At 47.6% G+C, this 13244-nt stretch overlaps 1 protein-coding gene across 3 annotated transcripts in view; it reads left to right on the top strand.

Moving 5' to 3' along the window:
- The first annotated feature begins 2071 nt into the window (after positions 1 to 2071).
- Positions 2072 to 13244, top strand: part of SLC9A8 (solute carrier family 9 member A8) — a 182036-nt gene continuing 170863 nt past the window's right edge. The window contains exon 1 of one of the 3 annotated variants that reach the window (XM_063958882.1): positions 2072 to 2174. In XM_063958882.1, coding sequence (XP_063814952.1) covers positions 2161 to 2174 — 14 coding nt within the window. In that variant the 5' untranslated portion in view covers positions 2072 to 2160. The other 2 variants (XM_063958884.1, XM_063958883.1) reach the window with 2 other exon arrangements.

The raw sequence follows: 13244 nt of genomic DNA, 5'->3' as shown, positions 1-13244 counted from the left end.
CCCATGTGCACATACAAACGCACAAAAGGGTTACATTTTTTTATTTGGAGCAATTATATTATCAGTATATTTGTGACGTGTGGGAGGACACCGGAGTAACCAGCGGAAACCCACCCAAGTGCGGGAGAATATACAAATTCCAAACAGTTGAGCAGGAAATCACACACTCAAGAAGGAGACCTGGTACCTGGCTGTCGTATGAAAGGTACAGTAAGTGCCTGACAACCCCATGGAGCAGTCGGTTGTCTAAAATATAAAACTGACCAACCCACACTATATGTTTGCCAATTAAGTTCTCTTGCAATAGTCTGATGGGACTTGGCTCATGGAGATCTGAGAGCTTTACGGCCTTCACCCCAAAGTGCTATTCAGGACCAAAGCCTTTCCAACCAATGAGGAATCAGTGCTTCCAGCAACAGAGTGTTCTTGGATGACACAATTCACGACACCACGTCCCCCGAACAGCCGAAAAGTATGTTACAACATGAGAAAGGGTGCGTCACGTGCGTGGCAATATCAAGTTGGGGTGTGCACAGTGGCGGATCTAGACTTTTCTTCTAGGGGGGGCGGTTTATTAATTATTCCTGACTCCTCCCCCTCACTCATTACTCCTGGGGGTTTTATACATCTCACCTTAAGTGGTCCATTACTGTATACTAATGCCCATTGCCTAATGCACCATGTTTTCCCAGCCCAGTGCCGTCTGCAATGTAATCAGACTCTGTCTGATGCACACACCACGACAGCTGTATAATATCACCCTGTAATATTCCTTACGCTATGACACTCCGCAGCAGCAGAGAGCCAGAAGCCTCAGTAACTGGACACAAAACTGATAGGAAGGGAGTTTCCGTGTCAGAGACCGTGTCCCTCCCGCCTCACCGCCACTGCTGCTCAGTCACTGACTACCGCCCCATGCCCTGGAATGTCAGCTGCAGGTCGTCCGCACCCGCTCTAACTGCTGCCCCTCCCAGGCCGGAGCATCAGGGGTCATACGCATGACCTGCCTGCACCGGAGCGCCGGTACCCAGCTGGTGAGTTATCGCACCGGCCCCACTACACCTAGCTCACGTGTGTGTGCGCAATACTCATACATACATACTGGGGGGCTGCCTGCCCAACCAATAGTGTGGAGAGCAGCAAAGTGGGAGTGGCTATGACTTAGTCAGAGGGGGCGTTGGCTCCCAGTTCGCCCCCCTGAATCCGGCCCTGGGTGCGCCACATCCCATCTATGGTCAATGCGTCTGACAATTCTAAATCGTGCTGCGGCTGCCCCCTTTTACCTGCCTCTAAAAGCATCCCTTCAATGCCACCCACTTGTCCTTGCTAGGATATGCATTGGGGTGTGGATCATTAGATCGACAGTGTCTAGGTCGACCACTATATGTCGACAGTTACTAGGTCGACAGGGTTAGAAGGTCAACATGTTCTAGGTCGACAGGTCAAAAGGTCGACATGAATTTTTTTTTTTTTTTCGTTTTCTTCGTAGAGTGACCGGGAACCCCAATTAGTGCACCGTGTCCCCTCGCTTGGCGAGCGAAAAAGATTACCGTTCCAATCGTAGTCCACGTGGATCGTTAAGTATGAGAAAGTAAATTTAAAAAAACAAACTCATGTCGACCTTCTGACCCTGTCGACCTCGTGAGTGTCGACCTATAGTGGTCGACCTAAACATTGTCGACCTAGACACTATCGTTCTTCAGACCGGATCCCATGCATTGATGGGGTACACCTGATAACTGTCCAGAAATTGGGACATTATGTCCTAACGATGGGACAGGACCTTGAATAAACCGTAAGATAATACGATGAAGGAATAATGCAGATATTAGACTACATGCACAAACCCCAAGCTTACATTACCACTCACACATGTAGCAGTAGCACTATAACTAAATGAATGAATGATTGGTACAACAAACGTGTACGGCTGGCTGACACTCTGATCTCACCATTTCCCCATCTATGTAGTAACCTAACTAAAAGCTTCTATTTTCTCATAGCACAGGCTGACACCACCGTACTTCCGCCCACAGCTGCCCTAGCCTCCTTCGACTCTATGGTTACTGCTAGTTTTACTTGCGTGACGTCACATATAGACGCTCTCTTGCTCAGTCACCTGACTCTATGGTTCCTAGCACTTCATAAGGGTGCACCAAGATGGCAAATGTTGAGTAAGTGGGTTTTATTTCTTTACCGGGTGAACGGACAGACTGATTTGTTTGCATGAAGGGGATGGGAGGTAATGGGCGTGGGGCAGCACAGGTGACGTGTACCCCGAACGTTTGGGTATCAGTTCAGGTGGGTTATACCTGACAGGCATAATGGCATATTGCATACACCTGTCACCTGTTTGCAAATAGATCATACAGAAAGTTATGGATCCAGGTTCCAATCATCAGTTATTGGGCAAAGTGTGCTCCCTGGTATCATTAATGATGTGATACAGAGAATAAAGTTCCAGGTGAAGGAGTGCTGCCAGTATTTTTACTGGATTTCTTATCTATGGGAACGTGATGGATTTAATCCTGTCATTCATAGAACTCAATCTTTATAAAAGATATTATACTGAATATATAATTAAATTACCCAATCTCACATTCATTGAGCTAAAGGGGCAACTCAGTACTCAGCAGTGGACTGCTGCGCACATTATGGTACTCCGATATTGTACATTTTCTGCGCGTCTCTATGTTGTTCAAGGTAAAATGTGCAGTATTCATATCTGCCTGGTGCCGGCGTACTGCCTGTTTCTCCACAGCTTTATTTGATGCTGGGTATTCACTGTCAAATAAAATGTCCAGTAGACTGACAGACATTTTATCTGACAAAATATTGTGGCCATACGTGGTGAGATATTTCACTGTATGGCCACGATATCTGCGTTCCTACGCAGGGCAGGAAACATTTCCCTGATCCCCCTCTCCTCTCCTCCCCTCCCCTCCCCTGTGCAGGTTGGCCGTGGAAGTGCTTACACTAATAGATGTTACCGACTAATTATATTGAATCTTTCTTAAATGGTGGACGATTTCAGCATGTCCGACGGATCGATAATTAGTGGGCGATGGTTTTGTACCTGTGCGGAGGGGGGAGGGCCAGACATGCGGGGCGGACTAGCTTTGTGCTTGGCCCCCCCCTGCATGTCAGGGTGGCTGATCGTAGCCATGCAAAATTTTGCACAGCCACGATTAGGTCTGAATTAGACCCTAAATTACCATAACCGTAGTGACTGGCAGAATGTAGCATTCTCAATTAATTTCAGTTAATTTGCATAATTTAAAAGAGTTGGTTGGAGACTATTACTGTCAAACAACGTATTTTTACTCTGGTGCTGTGTAATGGCCTTTTCTTAACTCTAAATGCATGCATATTAGTGAGGGATTAGACCTGAATCTGAGTTGCATGCAAGTCCAAAAGCAGAGGCATTCACTGCACCACATATATATATGCATGGATACAGACTTTGGCGCAGGCTAAGGGCCTAATTCATGTTTGTATGCACATGCCTACATAGTTGCGATTTTTTTTAGGCTATGGAATTGCTAATCATTGCAAGAGAAGCTTCCGCCCGGAAAAGAATATAGATACCCACTGCAGCCAACGCAAACTCATTCACAACTGCGTACACATACGCAGCACCAACATAATAACGAGGAGCATCTATGGTCATGCAGATTGGCCGTGGCAGTACTATGCATAGTAATGAGGTACTCTATGTGCGTGCGTGAGTAATGTATGCATAGTAGTGAGGTTTTCTGTGCGTGAGTAATGTATGCATAGTAGTGAGGTTTTCTGTGCGTGAATAATATATGCATAGTAGTGAGGTTTTCTGTGCGTGAATAATGTATGCATAGTAGTGAGGTACTCTGTGCGTGAGTAATGTATGCATAGTAGTGAGGTTCTCTGGGTGTTAAGCTGGCCATACACATAAAGATTGATTGTCCAATCTGGCTGGTTAATTAACGAAAATATGGTAATGTATGGAAGCAAATGACAATTGACCATTTGCTTCCAAACACTGAAAAACAGACAGAAATGGTCAATCAGACAAGTTGGCATCAATCCATCTAATTTAGCCAATTTGTCTGAATGTACCATTTTTGTCAGTTTTCCGGCATTTCGGAGCAAATGATCAATTGTCATTTGCTCCCATACATTACCAGATTTTCGTTCCAACCAGCTAGATTAGACAATTAATCTTTAGGTGTATGGCCAGCTTTAGTAATGCATATCAGTGATGTTCTCTATCTGTATGTGAATGTATGCAAAACTATGCATAATAGTGAGTGTCTTGGTGTGTCAGTAGTGCACGGATTCTGTCTGTGCATGAGAGTATTTGCATAGTGGTGAAGTTATCTGTATATGTGTGTATGCATAATACATTTTTTTTTGCGTGAAAGATTTTTGTATAGTAGTGAGGTTATCCATGTGATGCTGTAAATGTGCATGAAGTATGTATAGTAGGGAGGTTCTCTGTATAAATTATGTGTGCTGAGTAGAAGTGTTCTCTGTATAAGGATGTATGCCAATGGGGGTTCAGTATGGCTAACTGGCGGACGAGATGCTAGCATCCCAGTCTTTCAAATCCCGACAGGGGCAAGCTAAATATGTTACCGCCTTTCCCCTAACCCTAATTCTCCTTTCCCGCAACCTAACCCTAACCTCCCCCTGGTGGTGCCTAAACCTAATCCCCCTTCACCTTAGCCTTAACCCTCCCCACTTAATGCCTAACCCGAACCTCCCCCCGTGGTGCCTAACCCTAACCCATGCTCCTTGCAGCATATATCCCTAATCTCACATCATCCCCTTCCTCACAGCCTAACACTGGCATTTTAACCGCATCCCACCCATCCACCCATGGCTTTGGCAATTTCTATGTGTTTCTGTGACCGGACGCCTTTTGTACGAAAGCACTCACCGCTTTCGCGTTCCGTCCCCAGCACACAGAATTGGAAGGTTAGGTCACACAGGACCTGGCCATATAGGGGATTCCCGCTTACCGTCAGTAACCGCCTGTTACTGACTCCACCCACTGCGCTGTGGGCGGGTTTATGCTGCCACCACCAAACTCCTAACCTGCCGTGGCGTTTGGAACCACGGTTCTGCTCTGTATGTGCCGACACGCTGCCTTACCACACCTGTGTGGTGTTGACGAATCCCCACTAGCCACTTGCTAGGCCTCTACTGGTAGCTGGAGGAAGGCGGAACTTGGAGACATTAAGTGCTTCCCTGTACAGCCGGAGGACGGGGCTGTGTTTGGCATAACCCTGTAGGTCACAAGATGAAGCAATCTTCTTGAGGCAGATTATGTTTATTTGCTCAATAATAGTCTTAAAAAAGACTTCCCTATTGCTAGGGGCAACAGCATACAGCAAGATGTTCCAGCAGAATGAAGATGGTACAATACACTCTGGATGCACGCAGGCCTCCTTTTTATGTCAATTTTCCACACAGTACAACAGGGGGTCATGTCCTTCCTGAGCCCTTTCTATCCAATCAGGATATCTTACAAAATACCAATAAATAAATTACATTTCAAAAGGAGATAAGTGCAATAAAACAATATCCTCCTTCCTGTCACGCAGACAACGTTTGGTATCAGATTAACATTCACTATTGATAAATTTATCACATAGCTTCAAAATACAAATGTTTCTGTCTCATTCACATCTCCAGACAAACCTAGTGTTTGGGATTACAACAGGAAAGGCTGCAACACAACAATCAGTCTTCCTTCCTGCATCTGCCATTCAGGGTTCGTATATCAATTAAATCAGTTACATGAAACAGGTTCCAAGCCCAGACCTACTTTACATATGGGATAAGGAGATCCCCGTGAGTAACATCTTTCTCTAAGGAACTCACACATCAAAAGGTTTTGTCATTCACACCTCTCTGCTAGGACAGGGCCATTAGCATGCCACTTCCTACTGACAGGAGATGATCATTCAGACAACTATAGTAACTGCATTTTTAAATACATTTCATTTAAACACGTGTTTCCCTTTAAATATACACTGAGCCTGTGCCCTGCACAGGCTCCACAAACCCAGGCACTGTAGTGCCTCATAGCACAATATATATATTACATTTGTAAACATTTTAAACACCTGGCGCCTAGTGCCCTATACATTTAAAATTGGCGCCAAGCGCCCATTGTCCCCATAATGGCGCCGGGCACTAGGGGTTAACCCCTTCAGTGCCATGGCCGCCATTACACGTGTGGCTGGTTAGTCTCTCCGGTCACACTATTAATTGTAGCATTTTTATGAGTGCATTTAGGCTGTATATATATTAGGGGTGGCTCATCAGCACTCCTCATATGCCCTGGGAATTCACATAATTTCCATTAAACCTCTGCACAAGACCTCTTATCATGCCTGTTAGACCGTTCCTCATGCCCTGGAGATAACCCATCATGCTCATCAGATCTATTTACATAAGTTTCAGGCGCCGTTACATGATGAGTAGATATCAACATTATGCCCACATGACCCTACAACATGACTCTCCCCTGCCTCTCTCACCTTAACTACTGCAGCCCACAAACCCTGTGATGCAGTGGAAGTAGGGTGAGTACTATCCCCACCTCCTCTGGTGTGCTGTGTGACCTACCTGAGTTTTGTTAGAGGAACTCAAGTAATGTGGAATTTGGCATCTGCAGCTGGGAGCCAGGTGTTGGTCCCCACTGATTTAAAATAGTGGCGTCTTCTGGGTGTATGTAGTAGAATATTCTGGGTGTGAGAAGGATATGTTGTAGTAGTTGGATTATCTGAGTTTATGAAGGATGCCTGCATATAGTAATGGGAAACTCTCTGCATAAATAATGCCTTTATATAATCCTGGTGTTTTTCTGTGCATTAATGCTGCCTGCATTTAGTAGTGGGGCTGTCTGTGCATGAAGGATGAATCTATATAGTAGTAGGGTGCCCTACGCATAATGGATGTGTCTTCATATCGTAATAGGATCCTCTGATGTTGATGGAGATTAATTAAATAAACAAGTCTTATAACATTGCTCAGACTTCTAAAGCTGAATAAGTAGTGAAGGCTGGAGAGTTGGCTTGTTTTATAGGGGGTCATTCCGATCGCTCGCTGCAGTTTCTCGCAGCGATCAGGCCGGCGCCGCATTGCGCCGGCGCATGGCAGCTGTCGTTGCCTAGCGAACGCCTCTAAGACAGAGGCGGTTGCTGGGCGGAAGGGAGCTGGACGGCGGCATTAAGCCGCCATTTAGGGGGGGCAGTCCGCGGCGGCTGCGTGACGTCACACGCAGCCGCTGCGGGCCGGGGAGTGACGAGTAGCTCCCGGCCAGCACGCTAAAGCTGCGCTGGTTAGGAGCTACTCTTGTAGTGCAAAGGCATTGCCGCTGTGCAATGCCTTTGCACTTCTGTATGTGTGTGTGTGTGTGTGTGTGTGGGGGGGGGGGCGGTACTGACATGCGGGGCGGACTACCCCGCATGTCAGTGTGAATGATAATAGCTGTGCTAAATTTAGCACAGCTACGTTCAACTCGGAATGACCCCCCTAGAGTCTTGTAGCTTCTGGTTATAGGGCCTAATTCAGAGATGATAGCAGCAGCAAATTTGTTAGCAGTTGGGCAAAACCATGTGCACTGCAGGGGGGGCAGATATAACATGTGCAGAGAGAGTTAGATCTGGGTGGGGTGTGTTCAAACTGAAATCTAAATTGCAGTGTAAAAATAAGATTTTAAACCTACCGGTAAATCTTTTTCTCCTAGTCCGTAGAGGATGCTGGGGACTCCGTAAGGACCATGGGGTATAGACGGGCTCCGCAGGAGACATGGGCAATATAAAGAACTTTAGAATGGGTGTGCACTGGCTCCTCCCTCTATGCCCCTCCTCCATACCTCGGTTAGAGAAACTGTGCCCAGAGGAGACGGACAGTACGAGGAAAGGATTTTTGTTAATCCAAGGGCAAGATTCATACCAGCCCACACCGTCCACACCGTAAAACCTAGAATATAAGCAACCAGTTAACAGTATGAACAAAACAGCATCAGCCAACGACTGATCTTAACTGTAGCATAACCCTTATGTAAGCAATAACTATATACAAGTCATGCAGAAATATGTCCGCACTGGGACGGGCGCCCAGCATCCTTTACGGACTAGGAGAAAATGATTTACCAGTAGGTTTAAAATCTTATTTTCTCTTACGTCCTAGAGGATGCTGGGGACTCCATAAGGGCCATGGGGATTATGCCAAAGCTCCAAACCGGGCGGGAGAGTGCGGATGACTCTGCAGCACTGATTGAGCAAACATGAGGTCCTCCTCAGCCAGGGTATCAAACTTGTAGAATTTTGAAAAGTGTTTGAACCCGACCAAGTAGCTGCTCGGCAAAGCTGTAAGGCCGAGACGCCTCGGGCAGCCACCCAAGAAGAGCCCACCCTCCTAGTGGAATGGGCCTTTACTGAATTTGGTAACAGCAATCCAGCCGTAGAATGAGCCTGCTGAATCGTGTTACAGATCCAGCGAGCAATAGTCTGCTTAGAAGCAGGAGTGCCAACCTTGTTGGCTGCATACAGGACAAACTGCCTCTGTTTTCCTAACCCGAGCCGTCCTGGCTACGTAAATTTTTAAGGCCCTGACTACATCAAGGGATTTGGAATCCTCCAAGTCTCCCGTAGCCACAGGCACCACAATAGGTTGGTTCATATGAAACGATGACACCACCTTAGGCAAAAATTGAGGACGAGTCCTCAACTCTGCCCTATCCTCATGGAAAATGAGATAGGGGCTCTTATGAGATAAGGCCGCCAATTCGGACACCCGCCTTGCAGATGCCAAGGCCAACAACATGACCACTTTCCAAGTGAGTAACTTTAATTCAGCTGTTTGAAGAGGTTCAAACCAGTGAGATTTTAGGAACTGTAACACCACGTTTAGGTCCCATGGTGCCACTGGGGGCACAAAAGGAGGCTGGATGTGTAGCACTCCCTTTACAAAAGTTTGGACTTCTGGGAGAGAAGCCAATTCCTTCTGGAAGAATATAGATATGGCCGAAATCTGTACCTTAATGGAGCCTAGCTTTAGGCCAATATCCACTCCTGTCTGTAGAAAGTGGAGAAAACGGCCCAAGTGGACATCTTCCGTAGGAGCATTTTGGCTTCACACCAAGAAACATACTTCCTCCAGATACGGTGATAATGTTTCGCCGTCACTTCCTTCCTAGCCTTTATCAGAGTAGGGATGACTTCTTCCGAAATACCCTTCCCCGCTAGGATTCTGTGTTCAACCGCCATGCCGTCAAACGTAACCGCGGTAAGTCTTGGAACACACAGGGTCCCTGCTGCAACAGGTCCTCCCTGAGAGAAAGAGGCCACGGATCTTCTGTGAGCATCTCCTGAAGATCTGAATACCAGGCCCTTTGAGGCCAATCTGGAACAATGAGTATTGTCTGTACTCTTTTTCGTCTTATGATTCTCAATATTTTTGAGATGAGAGGAAGAGGAGGGAACACATAGACCGACTGAAACACCCATGGTGTCACCAGGGCGTCCACCGCTACTGCCTGAGGGTCCCTTGACCTGGCACAATACCTCCGAAGCTTCTTGTTGAGGCGTGATGCCATCATGTCTATTTGAGGAAGTCCCCAAAGACTTGTTATTTCTGCAAAGACTTCTTGATGAAGTCCCCACTCTCCTGGATGGAGATCGTGTCTGCTGAGGAAGTCTGCTTCCCAGTTGTCCACTCCCGGAATGAATACAGCTGACAGAGCGCTTACGTGATTTTTTGCCAGCGCAGAATCCTGGTGGTTTCCGCCATTGCCACTATGCTCCTTGTCCCGCCTTGGCGGTTTACATGAGCCACAGCTGTGATGTTGTCTGATTGAATCAGAACCGGTAGGTCGCAAAAAAGATTCTCCGCTTGTCGTAGGCCGTTGTATATGGCCCTTAATTCCAGTATGTTGATGTGTAGACAAGCCTCCTGGCTTGACCACAGTCCCTGAAAATTCCTTCCTTGTGTGACTGCTCCCCATCCTCGGAGGCTCGCGTCCGTGGTCACCAGAACCCAGTCCTGAATGCCGAACCTGCGACCTTCTAGAAGGTGAGCACTTTGCAGCCACCACAGGAGAGACACCCTGGCCCTGGGGGACAGGGTTATTTTCTGATGTATTTGAAGGTGGGACCCGGACCACTTGTCCAGAAGGTCCCACTAAAAAGTCCTCGCATGAAACCTGCCGAAGGGGATGGCCTCGTAGGTCGCCACCATTTTCCCCAGTACTCGAGTGCATTGATGGACTGACACTCTTTTTGGTTTTAACAGGTCTCTGACCATGTTCTGGAGTTCCTGGGCTTTTTCCATCGGGAGAAAAACCCTCTTTGGTTCTGTGTCCAGAATCATGCCTTAGAAAGACAGCCGAGTTGTTGGAAGCAACTGTGATAGATTTAGGATCCAGCCATGTTGCTGCAGCACTCTCAGGGAGAGCGACACGCTTTTCTGCAACTGTTCCTTTGATCTCGCTTTTTTCAGGAGATCGTCCAAGTATGTGACTCCTTGCCTGCGCAGGAGTACCATCATTTCCGCCATTACCTTGGTGAAAACCCTCGGGGCCGTGGAAAGCCCAAACGGCAACGTCTGAAATTGGTAATAACAGTCCTGTACAGCGAATCTCAGGTACGCCTGATGAGGAGGATAAATGGGGACATGAAGGTATGCATCCTTTATGTCTAGTGACATATTTGTCCAGAAGGTCCCACTGAAAAATTCTCGCATGGAACCTGCCGAACGGAATGGCCTCGTAGGCCGCCACCATCTTTCCCAATACTCGAGTGCATTGATGAACTGACACTCTTTTTGGTTTTAGCAGGTCCTTGACCATGTTCTGGAGTTCCTGGGCTTTTTCCACTGGGAGAAAAACCCTCTTTTCTCTGACGTCCTAAGTGGATGCTGGGACTCCGTAAGGACCATGGGGGATAGCGGCTCCGCAGGAGACTGGGCACAACTAAAGAAAGCTTTAGTACTACCTGGTGTGCACTGGCTCCTCCCACTATGACCCTCCTCCAGACCTCAGTTAGAATCTTGTGCCCGACTGAGCTGGATGCACACTAGGGGCTATCCTGAGCTCCTAGAAAAGAAAGTATATTTTAGGTTTTTTATTTTCAGTGAGATCTGCTGGCAACAGACTCACTGCTACGAGGGACTAAGGGGAGAAGAAGCGAACCTACCTGACTGGAGATAGTTTGGGCTTCTTAGGCTACTGGACACCATTAGCTCCAGAGGGATCGAACACAGGACCCGACCTCGATCGCTCGGTCCCGGAGCCGCGCCGCTGTCCCCCTTACAGAGCCAGAAGCATGAAGATGGTCCTGGAAATCGGCGGCAGAAGACTTCGGTCTTCAACAAGGTAGCGCACAGCACTGCAGCTGTGCGCCATTGCTCCTCATGCACACCTCACACTCCGGTCACTGATGGGTGCAGGGCGCTGGGGGGGGGCGCCCTGAGCAGCAATATGAATACCTTGGCTGGCAAAAAATCACAATATATAGTCCCAGAGGCTATATATGTGATAAATACCCCTGCCAGAATCCATGAAAAAAGCGGGAGAAAAGTCCGCCGAAAAAGGGGCGGGGCTATCTCCCTCAGCACACTGGCGCCATTTTTTCTTCACAGTGCAGCTGGAAGACAGCTCCCCAGGCTCTCCCCTGTAGTTTTCAGGCTCAAAGCGTTAAAAAGAGAGGGGGGGCACTAAATTTAGGTGCAATATGTGTATACAAGCAGCTATTGGGGGAAAAATCACTCATTTATAGTGTTAATCCCTGCATTATATAGTGCTCTGGTGTGTGCTGGCATACTCTCTCTCTGTATCCCCAAAGGACTTTGTGGGGTCCTGTCCTCAGTCAGAGCATTCCCTGTGTGTGTGCGGTGTGTCGGTACGGCTGTGTCGACATGTTGGATGAGGAAGGTTACGTGGAGGCGGAGCAGAGGCCGATAAATGGGATGTCGCCCCCTGTGGGGCCGACATCAGAGTGGATGGATAGTGGGAAGGTATTAACCGACAATGTCAACTCCTTACATAAAAGGCTGGATGACGTAACAGCTGTGGGACAGCCGGCTTCTCAGCCCGCGCCTGCCCAGGCGTCTCAAAGGCCATCAGGGGCTCAAAAAACGCCCGTTACCTCAGATGGCAGACACAGATGTCGACACGGAGTCTGACTCCAGTGTCGACGAGATTGAGACATATACACAATCCACTAGGAACATCCGTTGCATGATCTCGGCAATGAAAAATGTGTTACACATTTCTGACATGAACCCAAGTACCACATAAAAGGGGTTTTATGTTTGGGGAGAAAAAGCAGCCAGTGTTTTGTTCCCCCATCAGATGAGTGAATGAAGTGTGTAAAGAAGCGTGGATTCCCCCGATAAGAAACTGGTAATTTCTAAAAAGTTACTGATGGCGTACCCTTTCCCGCCAGAGGATAGGTCACGTTGGGAGATATCCCCTAGGGTGGATAAGGCGCTCACACGTTTGTCAAAAAAGGTGGCACTACCGTCTTAGGATACGGCCACTTTGAAGCTGCTGATAAAAAGCAAGAGGCTATCCTGAAGTCTGTATATACACACTCAGGTACTATACTGAGACCTGCAATTGCCTCAGCATGAATAGTGCTGCTGCAGCGTGGTCTGATACCCTGTCAGATAATATTAATACCCTAGACAGAGATAATATTTTGCTAACATAGAACATATTAAAGACGTCGTCTTATATATGAGGGATGCACAGAGGGATATTTGCCGGCTGGCATCCAGAATTAAGGCAATGTCCATTCTGCCAGGAGGGTATTAGAGACCCGGCAGTGGACAGGTGATGCTGACTTTAAAAGGCACATGGAGATTCTGCCTTGTAAGGGTGAGGAATTGTTTGGGGATGGTCTCTGGGACCTCGTATCCACAGCAACAGCTGGGAAGAATTTTTTTTTACCTTAGGTTTCCTCACAGCCTAAGAAAGCACAGTATTTTCAGGTACAGTCCTTTCGGCTTCAGAAAAGCAAGCGGGTCAAAGGCGCTTCCTTTCTGCACAGAGACAAGGGAAGAAGGAAAAAGCTGCACCAGACAGCCAGTTCCCAGGATCAAAAATCTTCCCCCGCTTCCTCTGAGTCCACCGCATGACGCCGGGGCTCCACAGGTGGAGACAAGTGCGGTGGGGGCGCGTCTCGGGAACTTCAGGGACCAGTGGGCTTGCCCACAGGTGGATCCCTAGGTTCTGCAAGTAGTATCAC

The sequence above is a fragment of the Pseudophryne corroboree genome, chromosome 3, assembly GCF_028390025.1.
Source record: "Pseudophryne corroboree isolate aPseCor3 chromosome 3, aPseCor3.hap2, whole genome shotgun sequence".
Lineage (NCBI taxonomy): Eukaryota > Metazoa > Chordata > Amphibia > Anura > Myobatrachidae > Pseudophryne > Pseudophryne corroboree.
Note: the sequence above shows the minus strand (reverse complement) of the source record. Positions and strands in the feature narration are given on the sequence as shown.